At 42.4% G+C, this 27230-nt stretch overlaps 1 protein-coding gene across 1 annotated transcript in view; it reads right to left on the bottom strand.

Annotated features, from left to right (window-relative positions):
- VWF (von Willebrand factor) overlaps positions 1 to 27230 on the bottom strand; it is a 147552-nt gene that overhangs the window by 87351 nt on the left and 32971 nt on the right. Inside the window, exons 12-20 of the mRNA XM_075491424.1 lie at positions 24937 to 25073; positions 23371 to 23509; positions 22657 to 22757; positions 19456 to 19651; positions 18227 to 18442; positions 11814 to 12054; positions 10894 to 10988; positions 9435 to 9595; positions 2343 to 2446 (exon numbers count right to left, since the gene is read on the bottom strand). Coding sequence (XP_075347539.1) covers positions 2343 to 2446; positions 9435 to 9595; positions 10894 to 10988; positions 11814 to 12054; positions 18227 to 18442; positions 19456 to 19651; positions 22657 to 22757; positions 23371 to 23509; positions 24937 to 25073 — 1390 coding nt within the window. The remainder of the gene's footprint in view (positions 1 to 2342; positions 2447 to 9434; positions 9596 to 10893; positions 10989 to 11813; positions 12055 to 18226; positions 18443 to 19455; positions 19652 to 22656; positions 22758 to 23370; positions 23510 to 24936; positions 25074 to 27230) is intronic.

The following is a 27230-nucleotide window of genomic DNA, read 5'->3' as shown; positions in this document are numbered from 1 at the left end:
TCAGTAACATGAAACGTATTGCACCCTCTGCTATTAAATCTCTGCTAATAGGCACAGGAAGACCAAGCTTTTGTATATATGTGCACAGACAGATTATAAAGTATGTGGTGTAGCAAAATTCAGATTAGCAAATTTCTGCTGTGTACTGCTTCATAAATGTTATTCCAAAATTTTCACTGAGCTCTACAATGAATTCCCAATACATAGCATAACAAAAGTTTTGCCACTAGTGTAGACTTGGAGACATTCCGTTGTTCATGAATTAGGGTCTCCCATATGTCAAGTCGAATGTAAACGCCAAATCTGACACCTCTGGCTCATATATTGCGTTTGCAGGTGTTCACATCTGGCTAAGAACAAGTGAGAATGAGAACTCCTGCAACAGCAGTACAAAAAGCAAAAACAAAAGAAAAGGAAGATCTGACCTCCAAAGTGCAGAGTCTCAATTCTTATTAATTCTCAAAGCAATAGTAATTTCCTATATCACTTTCTAAATGACATTTGACTTGATATTTGCTGAGAACTATCATGAAACTTTTCAAAGTCATATAGTTCAAAAAAGTTCCAGTGACATTTTTGAATGGACCTTATTTCCAATTTTACTTTCACATTCAAGAAAAATACCTAAAATGAGAGGAAGAACTTTTTATCAATGAGAAAAAGCATGATTTCTAACATTTTATTGACCCTGATATTGAAGAAAATTCTATGTTAGAGGAAATGTCACTTACAGTGGCATTGCCAGAAACAAAAGGGCAGTTACAAGAACGAAGAAGCATGGTTATGACTATTTTAAGATTGAAGATTGTAAGAATTACTGAAAATAAAAAGACTGTGCATGGTTATTGTGAAGAATCTTGCAAATTTCACAACAACGCTTAGGAGTTTCACACCTTACTGTTCTTGTTTCAATAAAATTTTCATTGTTTCTGTTTTTCAGCTGAGTCACTTTTACTTAGATGCATTGTAAGCAGGTTATAGTATATGTATCTATATAAAAATATCAATTTCTCCTCCATCTTCCTCCCTTCAAACCTACTTTTCCCCAGGTCTAATTATAGTACATGATTCACAATGTAACATGTAGCTGCAAAGGAAAAAAAAAAAGAAACAAAACACTGGAAGGTCAATATTTCCATATAAAACCATAAAACCTTATATCCAATCTAACTTACACTACTTAGGAGCAGTCCCACTAATTTAAAAATACAACACTTGATATCACTGTTGCTCAGAGATCAATGCCAAAAAACCCAAACCAAATGACTCTTTTAACGGTGCTGATTCTCCAATCCAACTCCACCCAGTCATATAGAGGACAACAGAAACACTGCTCCTGGGGGTGCCACGGAGCTGGGTAGGGACAGTTCAGGCAAAATGTATGAGAGATCCTGAAGCCTAAGTTCAAAGAGAACACAGTTTCCACACTGCTGGTGGCTGGATGTCCTACACCTTGGACTCTTGGAGCTCTGAAGGAAAGGGCCACCATTCCCTCCACAAGCACACATGGAGAGCAAAGCACCTCTCCAATGCAGCAAGTGTGCTGTGCAGGCAGAAACCAAGAATTGTCCAGCAGGCAAATACCCTGTACCTTACCCAGGGCTGTGCCGAGGGCTTCCCTCCACGCAGATCGCACAGCCCAGCACTTTGTTTTGAACCTACAAATTCTTTTTCAAGAACCAAACAGGACAGATAGGGATGTGGGCGAAAGACACAGAGCACTTACTCTTTTCTTCTAAGAATATATCACCACCTCGCCCCCCCGCCCCTTCTTTCTTCCTCCTTCTGAAGATATCAATGGACTAAGTGTTTATCTGAGGTATAAAAGGCCAGCTCTGTTTTCTGCCTGATTCAAACTCCTCTTTAACATTTTCCTGAAGAGCTCCTGTCATATTATAGCTGGCATATCACACCCTTTCTGCTGATGCATGCTTCTGTTGAAAAGGACTGATTTCAAGGGCTCCAGACAGCAAAAAAAGGGAAGCATGACAGCAGAGCTTAGCGACAAAATGCAGGCTCCATTCCTCCCGCCCTAGAGGAGCTCCTTTATTGTTATCTTGTGTTGCAAGATCAAGGAGCAAATCCACTAGCTAGTGGCTACAGAGGACCTGCACAGACACATGGACTACCTATTTGTAAGGTACTAGGTACAGTTTGCTTGATATTGCACTGGTCTGATGCAGCATGCAAAGGGAAGGTGCTGGTCTGTGCAATATGTCTGCTATTGCACTGATAAAACTGACTTTATATAAATAGATCTGTTAAGCAAACAATATCTTTTTTTTCAGAAACATATTAGGTGCCCTAGAGAAAAACAGAAGAATGCAGTTCCAGTGGCTCACCAGGTGTTGCAGTCATTAGTCACTGTCTCTCCCTTGGCATATTCTCTTCCATTGTGAAAACATGGGCATCTCTCAGGAGCAACACATTTGTTTTCATGTCGCACCTAAGCAAAACACACAGTTTGTCAGCATGCAGGTCTGTCGGTATGTGCCAGTAAGCACAAGAACATGTGGGTAAAGAATAAAGGAAAGGATAGAGGAAATGGTTCAAGACTATCTGAGGTAAGAAAGGTTCAGCACTGCTAATATTTTTTTTCTCATTAACATAAATACAGCTATGGGTATATAAATCACAGTCTTGTTTCAGGGCTGAACACCAGCTTAAAGCTGCTGGGAGAATAAATTAGATTATAGAAGAAATTCACAATGAGAAATTTCAATTTGACCAAAACCAGGACAGATAACCTGAATACGGAGAGCAGGTGAACAGCACATGCTTCTCACACACAACAAACTGAAGGATGGCCTACTATAAAAGCTGCCAGCTGCAGGGCTCAGCTGGGCTAACAACTGAAATACGACCACTGAGGAGGAAGCAAGGACCCGCAGTGCCAGAAGAACTCAAGTGCAAATGAAGATTCAGTTGTCACAGACAACACAGCCCCCCAAAAAACCCCACTCTCCTGTCTACTCGCCTTTGAAAATTCCAGTAGTCACTCAATTTCTTTCAAATGCCTACTTATTCCCCAGAAGGCAGGATAAATATCAGTCCATTTGAGACATTATTACACTCTCACAGGCACTGTGGCTAGGAAATAGGTCATTATGTTCTGTCTACAATTTTCTCTTTTTCAGTTTTACCCTACTGATCTTAGTTTCTCTTTGTATAACAACAAACCATTTGTCCCACTTAAAACAAACAAACAAAAAAACCCAAAAAACAAGTAATGCCATTAGACTATGCAGTTTTCTCCATTCCTTTTCTCTGTTTTTTCAGTGATTACTCCCTTTCCATTTTGAAGACAGCCAATTTTAGAGTATCAAACAAAACCAAGGCTGGCTATGCTGTTTTTCACTTGGACGTGGTTCTGCAAAGCCCGGGCTAGGTTTGGCTCATGCTTCATGGAATACCGAAATGGAGAGCACTTCCCCTCCCTCTCATTCAAAAGTCACAAAATATCACCTTCCCACTTTAAACTCTTTCTGTAAAATCATTAAAATAGTTTCTTTTTTACCATTAAATACAGGCCAATGAGATCAATGTAGTCTGAATGCCAGGTTAATAAAGTAAAATTGCTCTACCTTTTCCTATGGGGACCTAGAACTGCCACAGGGAACTACTAATAAAAAGGATTTCACAGCCCAGAGACCCTTCATTCATATGCAGCTCCACATGCTCCGTGGCTTATGGAGAGCTATATTATGCCAAATAAACTCACGCCGATAGAAGCAAGATGGAAACAAAGAAATGCTTTTCTAGATGATAGAGCTGGGGCTCTGCCTCGGACTTAATCTCCACAAAGGACTGGGAGAAAACAGGCCAGAGAGAACCATATGTTTCCAAGGCTGTTTAACTCCTTCCAACCTTCCTGGTGGCATTCAGGAAAAAAGCAATATATGACTTCACACTTATGGCTGTATTTCTGAATTTTTCCACAGTGTTCAGCAACACAGGTCACAACAGACTTGAGGGCTAGCCTCTGGATACAAAACTTGGGATTAGATCTGTGATTAGTAAAAGGATGATTAGGACCTCTTCTACTTGCTCCCTCACACATTGACACGAAGCTAGTCACAGCCTATCCCCAACTCTAAAAACTTAATAGACTGGTATTAGTATTTCCGTCACAAGCATATGGCCACCTTGAAGCTACAGTGCAGCAACTGTTAATCCACTGACAAAGAGGGAAGACTACCTTGCCTGAACACTGCAGGGTGGGTGGGTGGGATTTAGAAAGATGGACATAAATACCCAAAGTGGACTTTGACGAGAAGACAATTATTTTTGCTGCAAAACTCAATGGATGGTGATTTTGTTAATAGTAACACACAATCTACTGGTCATATTGACACCACATCCAAAAGCTGGTATATCTGGCAGCCTGATGCCATGCTGTGTTACCACTCTGTTGAGCACAGTACCATGTGGTACTACTAGGCCAGTGGCATTACTCACAACAGCTGGACTTCCTGGGGAAGTCTCTCAATCCATCAATAGATAGCATTTAATACAGGAGACCTAATAGTCCTGAGTGCCTGAGGTGGTGGGAGGCATAAGTGTTGCGGAGGCAAACACAAGAAAAGACATAGGTTTGTAATGAGAACAGCTGCTCTTCACACCATCTGACACCTGTATGATGATGCCTCTGAGAGTGCATCCATGGGATTAAGTGGTTGACTAGCTGATGAAGCTACCCCCTACCTGGGGATCTGACAGAAATGTCCATCATTTCCTTGCTCTGTCTTATTAATTGTTAAGCCTTGGCAAACCTTCCAAAAGGAAGGACAATATTAAAGATTTCAGAACCTTTAAGATTCTTCTCCCCTAAACTCTGCCTTGATGAGGCTGAATTTTAATCTCTCTCAGTCAACACAATTTTGATGAGTATCTCACTGTCAAGGGAAGCTCAGATTTTTACTCTGTTCCTCCTGGTACACCTGAGGGCTTCAGCACAAAGTCAGCCAAAGGTAGAAAGGAGTAAGGGATTAAGTAAAGGAAGTGGGTCAGATTAGAACCCAATAGCTGATATGTTTTAACTAAAACAGCTTGTCACCATTTCTGTGCAGACTAAGACAAGTCAAAAACATGTTAGGACAGACTACTCAACAAGTGCTAAGTTTACACTTGACTTTTCTTTCTTATGTTAGCTGTATGCCTCCTATGTTTGTTTTATGAAGCATTATCCTTGGGCAGATGCACATACCAGAAAGCTGGTACCCTCCTCCTCATAAAGACTCTGTCATGTTATATAGGATGAGCCTACACTGAAGAATATACAACAGAGCTAGCAGGAAAACCAAAATAGCTTTCTATTAAGTCTCTGTTGAAAACAGTTTGGAAGAAAAAACTCTTTCAAACTTTTCTGATTAAAATGTTTAGGGTTTTTTTTTCCTTTTTCTACTAACATATCATAGTTTTAGAAATAGTTTTATTTCAGCAGCCAGAATACAATAAAACATTTCATTTCAATTTTAAACCTTAATTTTGCTTCAGTTGTTGGAAATAGGAAGAAATTCATTTTCTAGTTTTGAAGTGTCTGGATTTTGTGCTTTCTGATTTTTCTGCTCCTCTTTTTCCCCAGAAAGGTGGTTAACACTCCATTTGTATATTTATTAATATTTTCCAATGGGAGAAACCTGGAGTGCAGTAAACTAATCTGCGAAAGCATATTTTTCCCCACACTTCTGCACATATGTTATGATTTATCTTTTCTGCTCTGCAAAAGGGTGACAAGCATGGAGAATTTCCCACCCTCCAGATGATCAAAGACAGAAAAAGAAAAATTACTTTTCATGACATATTGAACATTTTTATTTTGAAGAAATCAAAACAATGTAAAATATTAAGTCAAGATGAACTGGAAAACTTATTTTACATTGAAAGAAATTAGTTTTCATCTGCATTTTCTGACTGGGGAAACAATCAATTGATTGTCAATTTCTCACCCCAGCAAATTTCCCAATTCAAATCTAGGCAACTGCAGCATCATGTTCATGAACAATCCTTGATTGTTGTTTTTTATTATTTTTCAGATATGTAATTCAAAATTGGCAGGCAATTTGTGCATACAGATTTTTAGACTATGGATTGCTCTGTTTAAGACTGATAACCAGCTAACTGTTCTGTAAACATCTCTTTATATGCATAGGGATAACATTGCACTTAATCACGTATTCACTGCTATATATACTTGCAAATTGTAGTGGAGAGTTGTTTATGTAAACTACATATCTTTGACTGTGTTTCCTGATGGTATGAACCATTTTAGAGAAGCAAGAAGATGATTTTTTTTTTTGCTAATAAGTTATCCATGACCATTCATAATTTTTATATGCTACTGTACCGCAAAAGAAAAAAAATTTCAGTAAAATGGCACGATTTCTTCCAGAGTGATTATATGTGCAAATATTTATTCCCATAAATGTTCAGTAATCTGTCACTTCCCACAGACATTCCTACAAACAGTAGCTCACCTCCATGAGTGCTTGTAAACTAGGCAGGATTACAGAACACCAACAAGGGAGACTGACCGGTAAAAGAAATAGTAGTACCTTTTTCCGGTCCCTTTATTGCTCAGCTCTGTTGGTACAAGTCTGGAAAACACAGACTTTGTGAGTTTGCAGCGCTTTCCCTCCATGTGCCCAGACTCTTTAAGGCAGAAAGAGGCAGGATGTAAAGGAGAACCTGGTCACCACCCCAAATCCTTTCGTTTTTGGCAACTGATACTGGGAGCACATTGCAGAATGCAGAAATAACAAAAAAGCCTCCCCCAAACCATCCTGGTTAGGTACTTATTGGTGACAAGGAGGAAACTGCTCTTTGATAACAAACTGGCAGGTGCCGTGGAGTCACACGCCAGGATTATAACACATGGCAAAAGGCACTCACATAAGGAAAGCATCGAGCTTGATCCTGCCTTTGCATGGCCGTGCTAACACAAAATTGTCTGTATACTGGCTTCTCCCATCGTGGCTTTGAGAAACGCAAATCTCGTAATTTTTAATCCCTGACAGACGGGAAGCCAATGAGAACAAGCGCTTATAGACTGAGTTTACTGGAAGATTGAACCACACTGTCATCTAGCGGACAAAGAATTTATTTTACTAGTTTTTTTAAAAAAGTACTGGGCCCAATTCTTCTATCCAAAACCTGACAAACCATCTTCTTGAATTCAGGGGCATGTGTCCCATCACTGCAGAGTCAACTGGAGTTTCCAATTCCAAAATGCCAAAGTCTGCTTCTCCTAGCAAGAATTTTATGAAACAATTGTTTGAACGATAGTTCCAACCTACTGAAAAGGAATATGAAATTCTGTACTAAATGTGAAGGTTAATTACTAGGAAGTTGATTGGGGGGGGGGGGAATCCCCCTTTTGTGGTTTTTTTCTTTCCTGTTGAGTAGTTTTCCTAATTTGTTTTCCATTATTATCTCTAAAGTGCATTATTACCGTATCCTGGAACTGAAACCAAATCTCAAGCCCCTTCACCAAATCAAAGAGATCTGATTATTAGGTACAGAGAAAGACCTATTCACACTGGAGCTCTTGGAACTTTACAAGTACACAAACTTTTGTAAGTTTACTTATCACACTAGTATTTAGGAATATTCTTCTCTAAAAGGAAAGACATTTTAAAAACTGAAATGTGAAAAGAAGCAACACTTGTTTTAAAATTGTGGTGAAATTTTTCTCAATGTTGATATGAATGCCTTCAAATTACGTTCTGTATTTTTCACTTCAGACCTACAACATACTTCACAAGCCTGAGATTTTGTCTACAGCTGGCATTTTATTCTGCAGTAGCATCTATTTACATAAATGTGTTTATCAGCAAAATATGGTAGCAAAGTTCAAAAAAATACATGAATATTAATGCTAGAAATGACTGTGTTATGAGAATTCTATTTTTTTTTCTTGTTTCTAGTAAGACAAATGAAGGAATTTTGAGGGAGAAAACACCTGTATTCATACAGATGTGGAAAAAACAACACACCTTTATAAAAATACATGGTTCCAGGGAAAGTTAATTACTTTTTTAAATGGCATTCAAACTAGTGGGTGAAGGTAATTCATTAGAGCTGAAGCCTAAACATAAACATTCATCTCAACCCTAGAAGTAATAACCCACACCTTCATTTGCTAACAGTCGATGTCCAGTGCATATTAACCTGAGTCTGCACCTTGAGCAAGTATAAAAGAGTAAAAAAAATTAAAAGTAATCTTTTGCATTTCTAGACTTCCTGGGTTGCAGCATTTGAAAACATCTTGCTTTACCATATGCCCCTCTGAGTCAGAAAACTGCACCAGCACATCTCTAAGTACCACAGGTATCAAATAAAGTCTCACAATTATACAGTATTTTATGCCTCAAACAAAATAAAGACATAATCTCCACTCTCTTTTTCCAGCATCTACGAGGTATTTTCATCTGCATTTCATGCATTGATTATCACAAACTTCTTAACCGCAGCAGTTTTCCTGGACAGAGAACTCAAAAGTGCCCTTTACTTAACTTCATAAAGAGCGTGCCATGTGCTCCACTTCTATCCTATTCACATGATGCCTGGGACTATACCCCAGCCCCCAGTGAGATCCTGTGCACAACTCTTTGCCTGTCCAGAGAGTGTTGCACAGCACTGAACACTGATGCTTTTTTCTATTGTCAGAGAACAACAGCAGCAATCTGCTGTCTATTCTACTCCATCTGCTTTTTATCAGGGCTCTAAACTGATATTGAGTTCACAGTCACTGGCTTACCAAATAACTATTTGCTATTTGCTCTATTTAAAAATGAGCTAATTAAATTTGAGGGTTGCAGGGGAATATAACCCTGAACTCCAGAAAGCATCTTACCAGTGAAAAAAGCATGCTCACCACACTATCTGCAACTCCAGGACACCCTCTAGCATCATCTTAGCAAGTTTTGTGTCCCACATTCCTTCTCATGGGGAACTCTCAGTTTGGTACAACACACAGGAAGGCAGCAGCAGAGATGGAGACTTGACAAGGAGGCAACTAGTATCAGCAGGAGGGTTTGGCTGGATGTGGGGTGGGTATTTGGGGTATGGGTGCCTGTGTACTTCTGTCTCTCTGACTAGGGAAGTTCAGCAAGACTGAGGAGGAGTTTGGGAGGAAGGTTGAAGGAAGACATAAATTGATCTTAAAAAAAGTGGGGTTTGGCTTTTTGATTATCAACTATTATTACAAGCTAAACTTCATCTTCTGCAGATATACTAATACACATATTCATGCAGATATACTAATGCAGATATACTAATGCAGATATACACTTCATGCAGATATACTAATACACATATTTTAAACCAGCCACAATTTGGCAGAGTCAATACTTCACAACCACATATTTCCAAGCTGCAAGATGACTGTTGGTAGGAAAAAATGAAGGCAAGAAAACAAAGCGGAGCCTGCTTACCATCCCTTTTGGACAGAGGCATCCAGATATGCAGCCATGGCTGATGCACTCCAAGTCGTAATTCTGGCAAGTCTTGGCACACTCCAACCCTTCAGCTCTTGGGTTGTTTGCAGGACAGACAAATCTTTCCATGGGGGATCTGCATGTCAAGCTCCTTTTTACTTTGAAAAATGAATTTACAAAAATTGCAATTAGAACTCAAGTATTGTTAGCACAGTATTTTTCTAAAGGATGGATCAACATTTTTATTAGAAAACTCATTTAGGATATAGAATGGAGCAACACCACTACACCACTGTGCATGACATCGTAAAGGTAACAGTCCCCACTTCCCATGGAGTGACCTCAGTTAGGCTATCATAAAAGCATGTATTCTAATACGGAAGCAAAAGAACCTGCACAAGGGTTCAATTCCAGATTGCCCTAGGGCTATGAGCACACTTTAGTGTGAAACATATTTCAACCTGTAGGCAGCGTACGCTAGCAATGTCAGCACAAAATCAATGTTCTGAGAAGCAACAGAACCATATATTATTGTGTTTAGACTCACTTCCAACACGGAGTATAACTACATGGGTGACTGTTAATAACAATGCCCTTAGCTTAAACACAAAGTTTTCAAACTCTTTGAGAACTCAGGTTCTGATAGAAGATCAAGATTTCCCAAGAAACTGCAGGTTATTATTTCAAGCAATGCTAGACATATTCCCCTCTGAGGTTTTGTAAGTCTTAATGCACTAGTATCAGGAAAATTATGTCTTAATAACACTACAGCAAGAATTTCGTGAGATACACACCAAGAAGGCTTCACATGAAGGACAGTGGGGGCCAACCAGTGACACCATTACTGGTGGTCTACCAAGACCCCCTGTCCCATCACAGTCCCATAAGCTCCATCCATATATCACTGGGGAACCTCAAAAAAATCCAAGACCACTGATGTTCTATTTTCCAATGCAGTGCCTAGCTCTGCAAGGCAGCTGTCAGTCTCCAGGAGGTTTTACAGTGAGATACCTGGTGGCTGGAGGGCACACTCAGTGCCTGGCAGCACTCTAACCTCCAAGCCACAAAAAACTTCATCTGCAGCAGAAAGGAGAGCTTACAACCTGCTAGTCAGAAGCAGAAGGTATAAAGCTGGCTAATTACTGATGTTGTGTGATCCTCAAATAGCAACTGGGAGCCTCAGATCACCACCAAGGGACCCCTTAACCTCTTCAACTAAAGAGAGACTGCAGTGGCTAACTATAATTTTGAGAGGTGGGACACAATGAGACCTGCACCCTACCACGCAAACATTTTGTTTCTATCCTGTAACAAAAAAAAGGTTAGAAAAAGACTCACAACATCACCAGCCACTGAAACCTCTGGTACTTCTTCCCTATTCTAGATTACGAAGAGACTGAAGAGGAAAATAAGAAAGAAAAATCAGAAAAAATATTAATTTTTTAAGGATACTAACTTCTGGCAGATGGCCTCTCATCAGCGAAAACATCTGGCAGGAAGGCACCAGGAACTCTGTTTGTACTGCAGTGCATGAAACCATTTTCACAATAGCTAAGAAAAACAGATAGAGCTTATATTTAACAAAGTGACATTTAGGTTTCACTCACGCTCTTGTTTTCAGGCAGGCCTGCAGGGAACTTGTCAGAGTACCAAAATTACAACTCTCATTGGGGCTGATCTGTTGCTCTCCATCCACTGGGCTTATCAGCCTTAAAGGCAAACCTTCCTTAAGATAGTTGCAGAGTTATACTAGCATGGTTATCCCACTGTATGCTAGCCCTGTCCCGCTGAATCCAATGCATCCACACAGGCATAAAGCTAGGCAATTTAATAGTCAGGTCTGCTGTGGAGAGAGCTAAGGGACCACTTAGTGCCTGCAACTTACCACTTCTGTGGTAGAGGAGAAAAAAAAACATTTTTCCTAAAACTGGGCTTGCCAGGAGCCACCCAGAAATTACATTCCTCCTTTCAGTGTACCGCTACTCAATTTAACCATTAGAAACACTTTTTAATATTTGTATCTTTGATAGAGGTAATTAGGTTTTAATGTTTAAGAAATATATCTCAGTATATTAAAGTGACATTTTAAAAGCCTACAAAGTAGCTATTGCCAGTAATTAAACTCCATTTCAAACTGGCAGGAACTGTTCATGGAACAAAGCTTAGTACTGTTTTCTAAGGTGGCATTTGAAATTATAGGGACAGAGATGCAACAGCAAAACTCACCATTTGGTTTGTTGGAGACAAAATCTTGCCCTCTTTTAAACTAGTTTCAATGGAGGTAAAGGAACTGAGGAACTGAACTAGTTAACCACTCGGTCTATCCAAAAATTTGAGTCACAGCGTGTAGGGATGAGTTATGAACACTGCACTTACCACATGGTGTAATGATCTGAAAAGACATCCTCTGGCTGGAAGATCTCACCGTCATAGTAACAAGAGCAGTGGGACTTTGGCACGCACTGCTCGTGCTCGTCCAGGTAGTGCCCGGGGGGACAGTAGCATCCTTCCACGCAGAGTTCATCACAGTCCTCATCCGGGTAGGACAGAGATCTGCAGGTCTGGTTGCACGGCGTCCCACACTGCTGGTACACTTGGCCTTCAGGACAGGTCATTGCTGTTGAATGATGTGCACATCAGGGAGACTGGCATTTGATCCAAAGCCAACTAAAGGAAAAGCTGCCTAAACCAGACTGGGAAGCTGGGGATTAAAATGTGTTTACGCAATTTACTCATCGATGGAGGCCTGTATTATGCTGTCTCTCCTTAACTCTGCAGCACCAATGAAGCCTAGGACACTGCTTATATATACAGAAGCAAAACCTTATTACGAGCAGTTCCCAATAAATGTCAGGATTGGATTGCAACCCATGTGATGGAAATCCATCCACAAAATTTCATCCAGAACAAAAAACACAGGCTCTGTCCAACTTTTGTTATTACATGGATCTACAAGTTAGGAGCATTATAAATGTCATGTGATCATTCACACTTCTCTTCCTTTGCAACATGGTTACAGACAATTTGATCAAAATAAGTAGAAATGTAGGTTTCTGCCTTGATAAGCAGGTGCTGCAATAGTTTAAAGCCTCACATCCCAGAAGATCTCACTGATTTCTGTGGAAACAGGTGCAAATAATGAAGTCATTTAGTGATCATGGAGCCAAACTTCGGGTACTAACGATTTTTGATGATGAATTCATTTTTATGGAGACCTAATTATGGCCTTTGGAGCCATTTTGGCTTCTTTGTTTATAAAACTTCCACTTAGTTCTACAGCGCTGATTTTGAGGCAATCTCCTCTGCATACATCAGCATCGGCACTAGGTGGCAGCTATGACAATACATTTCAGAAGACGAGAAAACAAGTTCGCATTATCAAGGGCTTTTAACAGGCCTCCTGATAACCAGGATTTACAAAACCCATCGTTTGTAGCAACCTTCCAAAGCAAACAGCCAGAATTGTAAGGTGATGAGGTAGGATGTTCAGCAGAGTGAGGGAAGAAGCTGCAAATAAAAGTCGGCACATTTGTACCGTGCTAAAACCACGATCAAGGGGTTACAGAGAAAGCTCTTGCTCTTGTCATCCCTGCAGAATGATCCGATAATCCCTACCCTCTCTTCTGTGAGCGCACACCCCTGGGAACTGTAGCAACAATGGCAGTAAAAGAAAAACTATAGCAAGGCTACAGCCCTGCAGCCTCACCCAGCTGCTAGCAGGGCTGAACTTAACACTGAGGCTAACAAGGCAAGGTTAACCAACATCTTACCAAGGCTAACATGCTAACCAACATCTAATGCTTACCTTCACAAAATTCTTCTGAAATGAAGAATTACTTCTCCTTACTGAAGAGAGGCATGGTTGCACAAACATCTCCCCAACTTCTGTTGACGCACCTGAAGTCCCATACACGGGAGCATAAGCCCCTAACTTGCAGATCCAACCCAGAGGCATCTAAACTGACTTGAAGCCTTCTTCAGAGCAAAGATCTCCCAAGTTTAGGACTTATGCCCAAACTATTTAACGTACCTTTCACAACACAGCCCAAGAAATTTATGTGTGCTCATCAACACAGTAGGCAGAGTAAATACCTCCTAACTCAGAAATAAATAGATGATAGATTCACTCACAGTTATAGGAGTCTTTGTCAGCTATTCACAGAACAATGCTTCTAATTTACATAAACACGATCTTCGCAGCAAACCAAATACTGAACAGGCACAGCCCAGGGCTGAGGACCATTTTAAAAGTAACTTTCATCACTAAAAGCATGTGCAAGCAGGACAACCATGAAGCCTCAGCCAAAACTATAATTTGCTACACAGGAACCTCTGGAAACAAGGAACTGGTTTGGCAGATTTCAGGTGGGTACACCAGTTTACTGGAGTTTAAAGATTCAAAAAGGATAGGATAACTGAGCCCAACATCCTGCCCTACTTTCTAGTCAGTGGTAACACTCCCTGTCCACAGGGACAAATTTGCAGTGGATCCCTTTCTTAGCTAAAGCTTTGTAACTCATCTTACCTGCCCATGCACTTCCTAAGATTTTAGAAACATCCCCCGTTTTCCAGTTATGCTACCCAATGCCATGTTCACACTCCAAGTCCCAATACACTGCTCCATCACCTCCCAGCAACATCTGTTTTTAACAGCAAAAAGGCAAGACAACTGACCTGGGAGGGGACTGTTGTCTGTACACTTTGTACTATCACTAAAAAAAATCCATCCCATTATTTCCAGGAAAATTAGAGGAAAAGGCGAGGTGCACCTAGTCTCTACAGATGCCTGTTATAAAACCAAAACAGCTCAATGCTGTGCTCTGAAGCTCAGCCTGTCCCAGGGATAAGATGGGAAATAGTGGGAAAGCATTGGAAAAATATGTAACCATCAGATAGTTCATCCAGCTTCTTGTGGGTGGGTTTTCAACCCAGAGTGAAAGAGGTATAAATCCTGACCAGTTTCTCAGGTAGCACAAGCTGAAAACGCAATCACACCTAGGTCAGAGGCTCTGGATGAAGGTGCACCCTGCCAGGCCTAGATTTAACACAGCTGCTCCACCAGCACCAGCCGACATGCTGAGCCCCCCACCATGCGATGTAGCCATCCTCAAATGCTTCTCAGAGCCTGCCCTTAATTCCTTACTCCTACTCCAGCACTCTTGGATTTATCCCATACAAATCCTCTCACAGAAGCCATGCAAAGACAATAAACTACCCCAGCACCACTACATTAAGGAAAATAGTGGGCTTATCAACAGGTCCTAAAACCTGAAGAAAACCTGGAGCTGTTGACTGATTCCCCTTTGCCACAAAACAATACATACATACATATATACACATGAGACATAGAATCATAGAATCATTTAAGTTGGAAAAGACCCTTAAGATCATCAAGTCCAACCATTAACCTAACACTGCCAAGTCCACCACTATACCATGTCCCCAAATGACACATCTACACATCTTTTAAATACATCCAGGGATGGTGACTCAACCACTTCCCTGGGCAGCCTGTTCCAGTGCTTGACAACCCTTTCAGTAAAGAAATTTTTCCTAATATCCAATCTAAACCTCCCCTGGCGCAACTTGAGGCCATTTCCTCTTGTCCTATCACTTGTTACTTGGGAGAAGAGACCGACCCCCACCTGGCTACAACCTCCTTTCAGGCAGTTGTAGAGAGCGATAAGGTCTCCCCTCAGCCTCCTTTTCTCCAGGCTAAACAAGCCCAGTTCCCTCAGCCGCTCCTCATCAGACTTGTGCTCTAGACCCTTCACCAGCTTCGTTGCCCTTCTCTGGACTCGCTCCAGCACCTCAATGTCTCTCTTGTAGTGGGGGGCCCAAAACTGAACACAGTATTCGAGGTGCGGCCTCACCAGTGCCAAGTACAGAGGGACAATCACTTCCCTAGTCCTGCTGGCCACACTCTTTCTGATACAAGCCAGGATGCTATTGGCCTTCTTGGCTACCTGGGCACACTGCTGGCTCATATTCAGCCAGCTGTCAACCAATACCCCCAGGTGCTTTTCCGATGGGCAGCTTTCCAGCCACTCTTCCCCAAGCCTGTAGCGTTGCATGGGGTTATTGTGAACCAAGTGCAGGACCCAGCACTTAGCCTTGTTGAATCTCATACAACTGGCCTCGGCCCATTGATCCAGTCTGTCCAGATCCCTCTGAAAAGCCTTCCTCCCCTCAAGCAGATCAACACTCCCACCTAACTCGGTGTCATCTGCAAACTTACTGAGGGTGCACTCAATCCCTTTATCCAGACCATTGATAAAGACATCAAACAGAACTAGCCCCAATACTGAGCCCTGGGGAACACCACTTGTGACTGGCTGCCAACTAGATTTAACTCCATTCACCACAACTCTTTGGGCCCAACCATCCAGCCAGGTTTTTTACCCAGTTTTTTACATGCATGTGCATGAGAGAGACAGCCCTTCACAGTATGGCCTGTGCTCCTTCCATGCAGCATGAAGGGACTGGCTCTGTTGCTTATTCATGGTGGGCTGCAAGGGTATGAGTCAGCTCTTAAACAATCAAACTGCAACTAAAATAATTTCAAAGACATGGGAGATTAATGCGCTTGTTAGCTCGACACGCAGCAAAAATGCTGTGCTACATTAATGACTTACCTCCCTGCCACTTATCCACTTCAAATCAAGCAAACCGGTTCTGTCAAGTCATTTCCCAACAAACTGAATCTCCGTTGACCAAGGCAGGAGCAGAGCACGTGTTCAGTGCACTGGGCCTTCAGCACAAATTATGCAACCTGCACATTCACATCTCAAGCCCATTAAAAGAGGGATTGTTCTCCTTCATGTGACAGGAGATGTCTGGGGCATCAGGATTATTTAATGGGGGCTGATGGATCTGCAATCAGGGAAATCGTCACTTTATGAGAGCATAAAGCGCTCTGTAATGCACAGAAAGGAGGAAGCAGCTCTGCACTATCAAAGATTAATTGTGAAAATTGACTTGTTCAATTACAGAAAGAATGATGGTGCATTATTGCTGCTCTTTCTTTCAGCCTCCAGACCTGCACATTTTTAAAAGGATTTTTATTACATTACTGTTCCACTATCTGAACATTTACATAAATTAGGTAAAATATTATGAAGCCATGCAGCAGTTTAACATGAACTGGTTTTGTTCTCATTCGCAGTAAATACTCCCCTGCCTGCAGAAGCTGTAGTCACTGACCTTACAGGTACAGGCCCTACCAGGTGGAAGGCCAGTGACCTCTCTTTCTCCCTCTCTTCCAATTTCTACACACTCAGTTTATAAATGTTTTTCCCATCCTCTGTTTCGGAAAAAGTAGCAGAACAGATCTGGAGGGCTGCCAAGCATACATGCTTTTCCCCAAAATTTTCAGTTGTCTTCCTTCCTTAATAGCAAAGTTGCTCAGGAAAATGGAAAAACATCCATTTCACAAACATTTATGGGGCAAAGTGTGTCCATGTTCCATCAAAACTCCATTGCAATGGTTTTTTTCCTACCACATTGACCTAATAGAGAAAGAAAAGAAATAAAAGATGTTGGCTTCTTCTGCTCCAGCTTCTTAGCAGTTTGGCTTACAAACTGCTCCAGCTTCTTAGCAGTTTGGCTTACAAACTGCTCCAGCTTCTTAGCAGTTTGGCTTAGCAGTTTGGCTTACATCTTACACTGGATTGATCTATGCAAAAACATCCTATTCCTTCTGTTACCCCACCTCTGTAACCCAAACCTGCAGTCTGAATTTTCATTCTATCCTCTTGCAACATCTCATCTTTTAGACTGCAAGCTTTGGAAACAGGGTTGCCATTTATTATAGGTGGCATCCTGCAAACTGTACTCAGGAGAATTCAAAACTCAACTCTTGCTGACTCTCATAGGAGTTAAATGTCTACACAAAATGCCACAGACAAAGCTCTTGTTCGCCTAGCTCAGTGATGCCAGCCACAGCCTGTTGATCAAGGTTCAGGATCTCATCTTGAACCAGCTGCCACATCATACTAGAATTTAAAAGGAGAAGAAGGAAAGGAGCTCATATGTGGTTAGAAAAATTATGTTCACCCACTAGCTGAATGGTGTACATGAAATGAGATCTGACATAGATCTCAGACCTCTGCACTGACAGGGTGATAATCAAACTGCTAAGAGAGATGCCAGAGAGGTTATGGGATCTCCATCCTTGGAAATATTCAAAACTTGTCCGGACAAGACCCCAGGCAATCCGCTCAAAGTTAGCCCTGCTATGAGCAGGGGTTGTACCATAAGACTGCCAGAGGTCACTTCTCATATAAGTTTGTCTATACTTGTGTGATTCTGTTCTATGATACCATTTGACCAAGTACCTGCCTTTGTGCTTCCTCCATACCCTCAACTTCGGATAAAGTCAGGAGTCACTGATGAGGTCAGGAGCTGGGAAGTTGGGCCTCAAAAGAAGGAGGTACCAAAAAAGCAATTCATGCATTACTACAAATCACTTGGAGATTCCTACCCTGGGATATTCAGAAAGTTTCCAGGTGAGTAGCTGAAACTTAAATACAGCTGAAAATGGAAATCCAGTCAAAAGCTCTGCTGAGGTATGTCAGATGACTGCTTTTCTCCCCAAGTGCTGAGCAGTCTCTGTGAACAGTTTTTGCATCCTTGCTAGAGTGGAGGAAAGATATATTCTCTCATCATTTGCCTTAAGAAATATTTGGCACCTTGCAGAAATCCTCTCATTCTAGATTTCTCATCTGACATTGCGAAGAAATTCCTTTGAGACAAGGAAAACAAGTGGGTTTTAGGAGCATTTCACTTACGGCAGAAGTCAGGTTCTCTCCACTGCACCAGGACACTCTTCCTAGCACAGGCTGCTGCGTAATTAGCAATAGCAGAGCACAGACAAGCCTTGCCATTGGAGCAGGAGCAAACATCAAAGCGGCAGTTCTTCACATAGGGAGTGGGACTGACTTCATGGTGACAGGGTTCAAATGCAGAAGACATCAGAATTAAGCAGGAGTCCTCAGCGTATTTGGCTAAAAAGAGAAAAATTACATGCTTGCACTGAATCAATCAATGGCTTTCAATAAAAGCTAGAAGAGCCACAGTAAGCATTTTCTTTGTCTTTTGTAAAAAAAAAAAAAAAACCCAGAACACACACAGAAGAATAAAATAGGATCAAGTAGGCATAGATAGTATCATAGCTCATAGGTCATGAGCTCCACTAAAAGAATAATATTTCACTAGTAAAACAAATCAAGGAAAAGCAATGCTTTTAATATTCTGTTACCACTGTTTCTGGTGCTGTACTTCCTTTTACAGGGCCTCTGCTTTCTGCTGCTTTTTATATTTCCAAAATTAAACCTTCTAGGCTGCACTACACTCACGAATCTACAGTGCCTGCTCTGATGTACGACCATAAAATTTTCTGTGTGCTTGCTCCTCCCAGAAATCAGAGCTTGCTGTAACACCTGGGATAAGAAAATTGCTCTGAGAATTTCTCCCCATGTCCAACCAGGACAGCCAAGCAGTCTGGAGGGAAAGAGGAAGGCTGTCTGTTGGGATGCAGTAAAAGAAGAGAGACGAGGGATCAGGAAAAGTGTATAAGGTGTAAGGACAGAGGGGTGAAGAAGACAAGGTGTTTTGTCCAGCCAGAGGATAAATGTAGTATTGCTATCACTTGTAAGAGTAGTTTCAGTGGCACAAGTTTGTGCTGTGGCTGTGATGGTCTAACTCTGACTGTGGTCCAAACTGAACAGCAGCATGATCCCACATTACTGATATTTGTTTTCAATTTTCACAAAACATTAAATTTTCCTTAGGAAGTCTGCATCAATCAGTGTCTGTTTGTTTGGGGTTGGGGGGGGGGGGGGGGTTTTGGTTGGGTTTTTTTTAAACAGAGATTACAGCCACCCTGATGGCAATGTAAGCACCACTAGCTTCTTCTCTTTGGCTTTATTTTTCTTTTATTTATTTTTAATTTTTATTGTTATGTAAAATGGAAGATTACAGTTTGCTGCATGTGTTAGTTTTGGATGGAGTTCAGTACCTAAACGAGGATTGAGATTGCAGGGGTCACTGTCTTGTTTTGACAAGTCTTGGCAGTCTGCATTGAGCTTCCAGGAATTTCCAAAATCTTCCAGAAGAGCTTCCACCATGCCAGAAGGTGTAAGAAAATCGTCCCCTTGGTTACCATTGTAATTTCCACACAGCCCGCACATCCTTTCGGAATAGACTGGAGACAGCTAAGGAACACAACATTAGCTTGGTCATCCTTCAGAATAGGTCACCACTGTATAGCAAGATTTTCTAAAGAATGAACCACACACAATTTAACAGTCAAGGAAATTCTCAAATACACATTAAAATACTATAGACAATTTAATTGTACTATGTTTTCAAACTTCTAACAAAAACGCTATTATTAGTGGCAGCAGGACAATTTTTGCACAGTACAGTGATAATTTCAGATGGTAACTGAAGGTGACTAGAAGAAAAATGGCGTACTTCGTGCCTTGATCAGCACTCCAGTTTAGTCTTTCCCTATTTTTCCCCTTCATTCATATAAATGAACAGGGCAGCAGTGGGAGCTGCATTTTTTAATATAGTGAGATGATTATATTTCCAATGGTAATTTGGGAAAAGATACAGCACCTGAAACCATTTCACATTTTAAAAGAAAATTTGAAGATTAAGAAAATGCAAATGGATTGTTGTGTCACAAAACAGAGACAATGTTGGAGGAGTTGTTCCTCTCAGCATTAAGGGCCATTAATAAAATAAGGAAGAGACTACTACCCCTAAAGCTACATTACCTCACATTAGAGCTTCCTCCTGCCTAGAGAAACTTACGACTCACTAAAAGCAGCATTGCAAACAACCCACATAGCAGATGTACTTTTCACCCTGCCTTATTCTTACTGCAAATCAAAGGACATCTGAAATGGGACCCTAAACTTAGAGGGAAACAAGGGGAAATCTCCTAAGCAACATCTGCAACAGGAAGGTGCCAATATCTTTTGTTCTAGTAGGAACTGTCAGTTTCTATTAGAAGTAAAGATCTGGTACATCATAAGTACTACCAACTGTCCTCAGGCACTGACACAGTGCTTTAATGCTGCAGCTGCTCTCATTTACTAGAGTGCTACTTTAGTCAGGTTGGCAGGAGTAACCAGTGAAACAGAACAAAAAAAGCTAGAAAAACACAATTTTGAAGAAAACTGGTTTTCTGTATAATTAAAAATAAAAACATTTTCCAAAATATAACCTAATACTACCCTCCCTTTGAACACAGTCATCAGAGAGTAAATGTGGAGCATCAAAATGAACAACCATGAATTATTAGAAGATACATATCCTTATTACTCTGATGGCCAAGGAAGCTACTTTTTCACGTACTCTGCGGACGGACAATGACTCATACAAATCCAAATTCTGACATATTTTCGAATGGAAGCTCAAATCACAAATATCAAGCGGTCACAGAAAGGGGAGCCTTCTTGAGGAACACAGAAAGAATTTTTACCAGAAGTCTGGCCAAGGTAATGGAAGTGTATCACTTCCCCCAATTGTCAGAAATACTTGGCAACAGGTCAGTCTACAAATCCAGCATAAATTAACTCTCCAAAAGCAATTAAAAAGATGCTTTAGATACCCAGCGAGGAAAGGAGCGCTGAACAGAACTGAATAAATGCAGATGACTGGAGAAACTTGCACCGCTTTTATGTGTAGAGGATCTGGAGCAGAAAATTAGATTTGTTTTAACTGTAAGAAAGTATTTGCCAGGCTATACGGGTCTCTGACCAGGCAGAAAAATACTTTGAATACTGAGGAAAGCCAAAACTTCTGAGATGTGCCAAGGGACTGAATTGAATTATTCTCAGCCCAAAAACAACTTCTAGGACCCTTGGAGCACAGAGATACAGGCTAGATTGAAACAGCAACAACAAACCCACAGATGCTTTCTAAAGTTATTCTCAACCTTTCTTCTCTGTTGCCTTTTCAACTCTTGTCCTCACTTCTGAACTAGCTTTCATGAACCCTTACACTGTGCCAGATGTGACATTTAAGCCAGATTTTAGGGTAGGCAAGGAGAGTGCAAAAGCAATGCCACGGTTCAGAGATGGCAGCAGTCACTGCTTTGTAGAAACACTAACCCTAGGAAAAGCAGCTCTCTTGGCAAAACTCTTCTCAGTGAGCAAACCCACCCCACACAGGGCCCAGCTGCTGAGTCCCTATTACAAGTGGGGCTCAAAGGCAGCAGGGCTGTGGTTAAGCACTTGTCCATGCAAACACAGCAGGAGCACACAGGTCCACAGCCACCCAACATCACGTGGGAGCACATCACCCTGACTTAGCGCCCATAACCTGCAGATCATCACACCAGGAAGCAATGCTACAGGTGGACTCACACCCCTGGGGGAGTGAATACACCCTCAGGGACAACACTCGCAGTCCCTGAGACCCACTGATCGAATGAGAACAGCCTCTTGTATGAGCAAAGAGGGCAACAGATGGCTTAGCTGGAGAAGCTGTGATGGTTTATCAGCTACCAGGAGACTATTCCACAGCAAATAATCTTCTCCCCTTCCCTCACAGCCTTTTCTGTGCTGCAATTCATTCTGCAGCTTACAATGCACGCACAAAAAAAAAAGTGGTTTATGTAAAGCTTTCTGTTGTTGCTTCCCTTACAGCTCATTTCTTTTAAACTTGGTTTGGGTATTTTTACACTCCACTGCAGTCTGCAGCACAGGCAAACCCTAACTGTTAATCAAGGGTGACTTTAAACATTCCTCACAGTAGAAGGAGCATGTAACATATCTTGTATGAGTTAATTGATTTTTCCTGGAAATTATGAGTAACTGTGTCCCTAGAGCCATATTCTTCCCTTATTTTAAGTCATATGAATCCATTGCTATAGACAGGACAGTCAAAGCAAATGAAAGCAAAACTCCAGTTTGGAGGGTATCTGCTGAACAAAACACAAAACTATTCATGGTTAATAAAGGCTGTCATTGCACAAAAAAAGAGAGGGAAAAAAAAGCTACCAAGCTGCTTCAGGATGAAAATGTTTGTTCTGGAATACAAAAGGACCTGTATATCGCTCCGGGGGTAGCAAAAGAGAATGGAATTTCTAACATGCAACCCAAAGCAATTTCTCACTTCAGACAAGAAAATCTTTGTACATGTTTGGATGAGGCGAGAGAGGGGGCAAAAAGGCAGAAATAAAAGAGACAGAAAGAAAGAGTACCTTCACTAGGAGTTCACCATGACCGTCCCAGTCAATCTGCAAATCTTCCCCATAGGTAAGGCGAACTGAAGTCCTCACTGTGCGCTGGATACGGAGGGCACCTTAAGACAACCACAAAGTGTCAGTCGGTCAAGCCAGGATGCGGTGTTTCATTGCCTGGGACTGCTGTGTTGCACTGCACAGGCCAACAGAGTGGACGCCACAGAGTAGGGGGCATGCAGGTCTGCCAAAGCAAGGGGTGCCAGCAATGCCCATTTCACACTTCCCAAGCTTTGTGCCTGCTCAGCAGTTTATAGCTGCATTAACTTGCGCATAGGCTCTGCTTTAAGGCACTCAGGAGCCCTAGAAGAGGATGTATGTGCATTCTGCAAAACCTTGGGCATTAACTGTGACATTTTGAAAGATAACTGGAGGGATTTCAAGCTTCTGGATAAAAAAATAATAATAATTTTAAAAAGCATAGGCCAACAGTGGTTTTCAAGATCACATCTCTCAAATCCAGACTAGCTTAATTCTCCTGACTTTAGAGGAGCTGAGCCAAGATGTGTCAGCTGCATGGAGAGAAGCTGGAATGACAGAGCTTCTAGAAGAGGCCGCAAGTGAGAATTTGGTATTGAAAACACTTTTTGATTGAACTGGGCTAAGGCGTGCCAGAAAACACTAGTAAGTAGGACCCCTTCAGTGGCTGGCCAGAGTTAGACCATGCAAACACACCTTGCAGCAAAGGGATCTGTATGTCTTGTCCATTCAGTGAAATTCCTCCTCCATGTTTCATTTTAATGAGGCTGTTGTCCATATCCCGGATTCGGACAGAAGCTGAGCGAGTGCACACGGCATCAGGATCATCCGCACACTACAGAGAAGGGAAAATTTGCCTCAAACCTCAAGCTTTCACTTTATTGGCGACTTAGCCCCAGGCCCCCAAAAGGCATTTCGGCATCTAATTCGGGAGGTGTTAAGTGTCTCGATGGTTTTATGGATCTATAGTTTCTGCATCCCACAAACACCAGGCTGGCAGCCTTTCTTCCATTATCCTGTTAATCATGCACCAGGGAGCTATCCGCAGCTGCTTGTCTCAGAGCCTGGAAAGCAATCGGCGGGCATTACACCGGACCCCCAGGAGCGGCCCGTGCTGGTGACCGGCGTCCAGCCCCCCCAGCTGCGGCAGGGGCAGGAAGGGCACGCTGCCCGCACAGCCCATCAGGCTGGGAGGCAGCTGCGCGGTTCGCACTGCCCGAGACTCTTGTGCTATTTATTTTCCCCGGCTGTGGGTTACGCAGATGAGGAACAGCGATTCCAGGCCCCCGGGTCCCCTCCCTGGTTTCGAAAGGGAAGTTTCAGTGGAAACCCGTTCTGCAAGTTCCCAAGCACACATGGCCTCAGAGCTGCGTTATCAGAGCTTTCTAATGCAGGATACAGACGCAGATGATGCGTAGGACCGTCACGCCCCATTTCTCCAAAGCCTGTGACTTCTCTGTTGCTCATGTCCTGCAAGGCAGGCTGATACACCCCGTCACTCCTGTCAGTCTCCTGACTCCATCGTACCTTTCCCTGCCTTCAGTTCCTCTGTCCCCATCCCCTTTCTTCCCCTCTGCTTTATTCAGTTCCCTTTTCAGTCTCCAGGTTAGCTCACCTATTCCCATGTGCAACTGTCGATTAATTTCACAACTGGGTTAACCTCCCTGTGACACCCCCTCCAGGTCTCCTTCCCCCCCCCGTGCTGGCCTGGCTCCCTTTCCCGCCTCTCTCCAGCCGTCTCCACTCACTGACCTCCAGCTGCCTCTCTCACATCCGTCAGGGGAGACGGTGAAGAAAGTCAGGAGCTGCTGACCGGCTAGCGTGCAACAGAAATCACCGGCCAATATGACTTAATGGAAAGCAACCCAAGGTACTACTCTGCCAGTGCACCCTACTCGGTGTCTGAGGAAATGTCTTTTTCCCGGGCATTGGTGAGGCACTGGCCTTCGGGGTGCTTTGGAAGGGGCACACCCTCGTCTGCATTTGTTTGTTCAGCTGGCAAAGAGGCGGTGAGGGCTCATTCTCCAAATCTCATTACGAACCTCAATCTCCAGGTAGGCTCCTGGGAATGGCAGCGAGGAGAAGCAAAACACTTATTAACTAAGGAGAAAGACTGCATCTGTTATTTAAACTAATTATTTCATAGGAAAATTACTTTCGTTGGCCTGTGCATCTGCAATTCATATCATACTCCCACAGCCCTTCCTGCTCCCTCAAGAGCAGGCGCAGAGGTGCGCGGGCACCAGCCAAGGCTGCTGTTACCTGCACGGTCTCGATGATCACAGAAAAGGAATTTTCCACGCAGTCCTTGGCAAATAAGTACTGACAAATCCCGCTGAAGGTGAAATACTTGTTGTCAAAGCTTTTGAAATGGGACTGGCCGGTGACAGAGCATTCTCCTGAAAAATGTAGAGAGCCAGTAATCACCCCAGTGCCAGTTGCGAGCAAAATCCTGCCTGTCCCCCCTCAAGCCACTGAGGGGGAAGAGCAGCCCAGTGGAGCAGGTTGCACAAGGCCCAAGTTCCCTGCAGACCAGAAAGCACCAGCAAGATGCTTATCTCACTGTTTATTCCTGTAAGTCATTACCAGTAGCAACAGAGGCGCCGACAAAAGCTGGGGAGTATGCTATAAAATCACACTCAAGAGCTGAAATTCATGCCTACGGAAAAGCCTATATAATGTTTCAAACGGAGGGTCATGAGGACATCAGCAAAAGGCTCAGCTCTCTGCACTGAAGCGGAGTTGATGCTTCTGTAGGATATACCTCAGTGGCCCTGGAAATTCAGCGCAGTCACTCAAGCTCTCCACAGGTTAGGTCATACCCAGTACCTAAGTGACGGGTGCTGGTGGCACTAACCAGTTTTAAACAGCAACCCACACTCTGTTTTATGTAGGAACTAAGTTTCCCTCTTTATACAAGGGGGAAACTGAGGCATGGAGAGTGGAAGTACTAATGCCTAAGACCGGCAGAGCTGGGAAAGACACTCAGGATTATCCAGCATTACTCACACGCTCCATACGCTGGGACATGTTGCCTCTTTACCCCTAATGCAGGAGCTTGCAACATCTTGACATAACACACTTCAAATCTGCTATTACTTAGCCCAGCCAGGCACATCTGCACCCATGGAGCCAGCTGCAGAATGCAGGTACTTTTTAGAGTTGAAAATCAAAATTTGCAACAAGACTTGTTGGACTCTCACTGCTGCTCTGCTCTTGTTCTGCAGAAGTGCCTCATTCTCAGTCTGTGTTTCACAGTTGTGTCTTGGCAGATTGTGAGCCCCCTCTTTGTCTCTCTACTGGTGTTTTTAGAGCATTGCAGTATGGTTTTATGAAGGCAACAGTGTCTGAAAGCCTTCTTCACAATGGCCTCCTTGAACACAGCCCCCAAAAAGTGTCAATTCTTTGTTGGGCTGCCTTGAATACCAGTAAGTTATTCTAGCATTAAAGTAAAAATACCTTATCAGAATGAAGAGCTGGAAGATAATCACTGTTGGGGTTATTCCAAGGGCAGAATTTATGCTGGACTTTGCTCTGAACCATTATTTTAATTAACTAGCATAAAGTTAAAAATAATTCTGTAGTTACAATAGCTACATGTAAAGTCCTTACAGAATAACGTGGAAGTCTGGCTTGCCCACCCTTCTACTACAAAAAGAGGCTATTTAAACATATCAACATCTCAAAATGTTTTGGTAAGTTGTGCCTTTTCATTTCCAGGAAGACAGTATTCAGATGCCACAACTGGGATTTAGTACCCTGTTATGCTAGGGCCTCTGCAAACACATAGGGAGGCTCCAGCTCCACAGAGCTTGCAAAGGAAGTCTTTCATACGAGAAGACTCTCACGCTTAGAGATGGTCCCATGGCAAACAAGGTGGGCAGAGACCTCCTTGTCCAGAACAAAATTCAGGTGCTGGGCCTACATTGGCAATCCACTGACAAAAGGTGGAGAAAGGTTAAATGTTACAAGCTGGCAAGTGAACCCCATGAGTCATTCTCTCTTCACTGCCTTTGAGTCCCACATAAGATCTGTCTAATGAACATCAAGTGGAAATTTCCCTCTTCAACATATTATTCAGTGTTAAGCGTCTTAAACCAGCCTGTGCTAAAGCACAACCTCACAGATCCTGAGAATTCTCAGCCTTGCACAGCTCTGATTTGCCCTAAGAAAAGTCCAGCACCCACTGGATGTTTGTCATCCCCTGGAGAGTAAGGCAGCTTGGTACTTACTAGCTCACCCTGGAAATCCTACTTTCTGTTCAATTAAACTTGGACAAAGGTAAAACAAGTGTTATTCTACTCAACTTCAGAGTCAATTAAGTGGGTATCAGATGTGGAGAACAGATTTAAAGAAAACTAGGCATAACCCACCATATTACATGCAGTTTGATTTCCAGGGTGTTCTCTGCAACTAGGAACCAAGAGGACAGGTTTGCAGCATGGAGAGCTAGGGACTGCTGCCCAAGACAAGTCCCAGCCCTTTGGCATTGCTCCTGGAAGGGAAATTTCTTTCCTGCGGCAAAGTCTCTTCTTATGGGTCCCCCTATCTACTCC

The sequence above is a fragment of the Mycteria americana genome, chromosome 1, assembly GCF_035582795.1.
Source record: "Mycteria americana isolate JAX WOST 10 ecotype Jacksonville Zoo and Gardens chromosome 1, USCA_MyAme_1.0, whole genome shotgun sequence".
Classification (NCBI taxonomy): domain Eukaryota; kingdom Metazoa; phylum Chordata; class Aves; order Ciconiiformes; family Ciconiidae; genus Mycteria; species Mycteria americana.
This window is presented reverse-complemented; position numbering and strand designations above follow the sequence as displayed.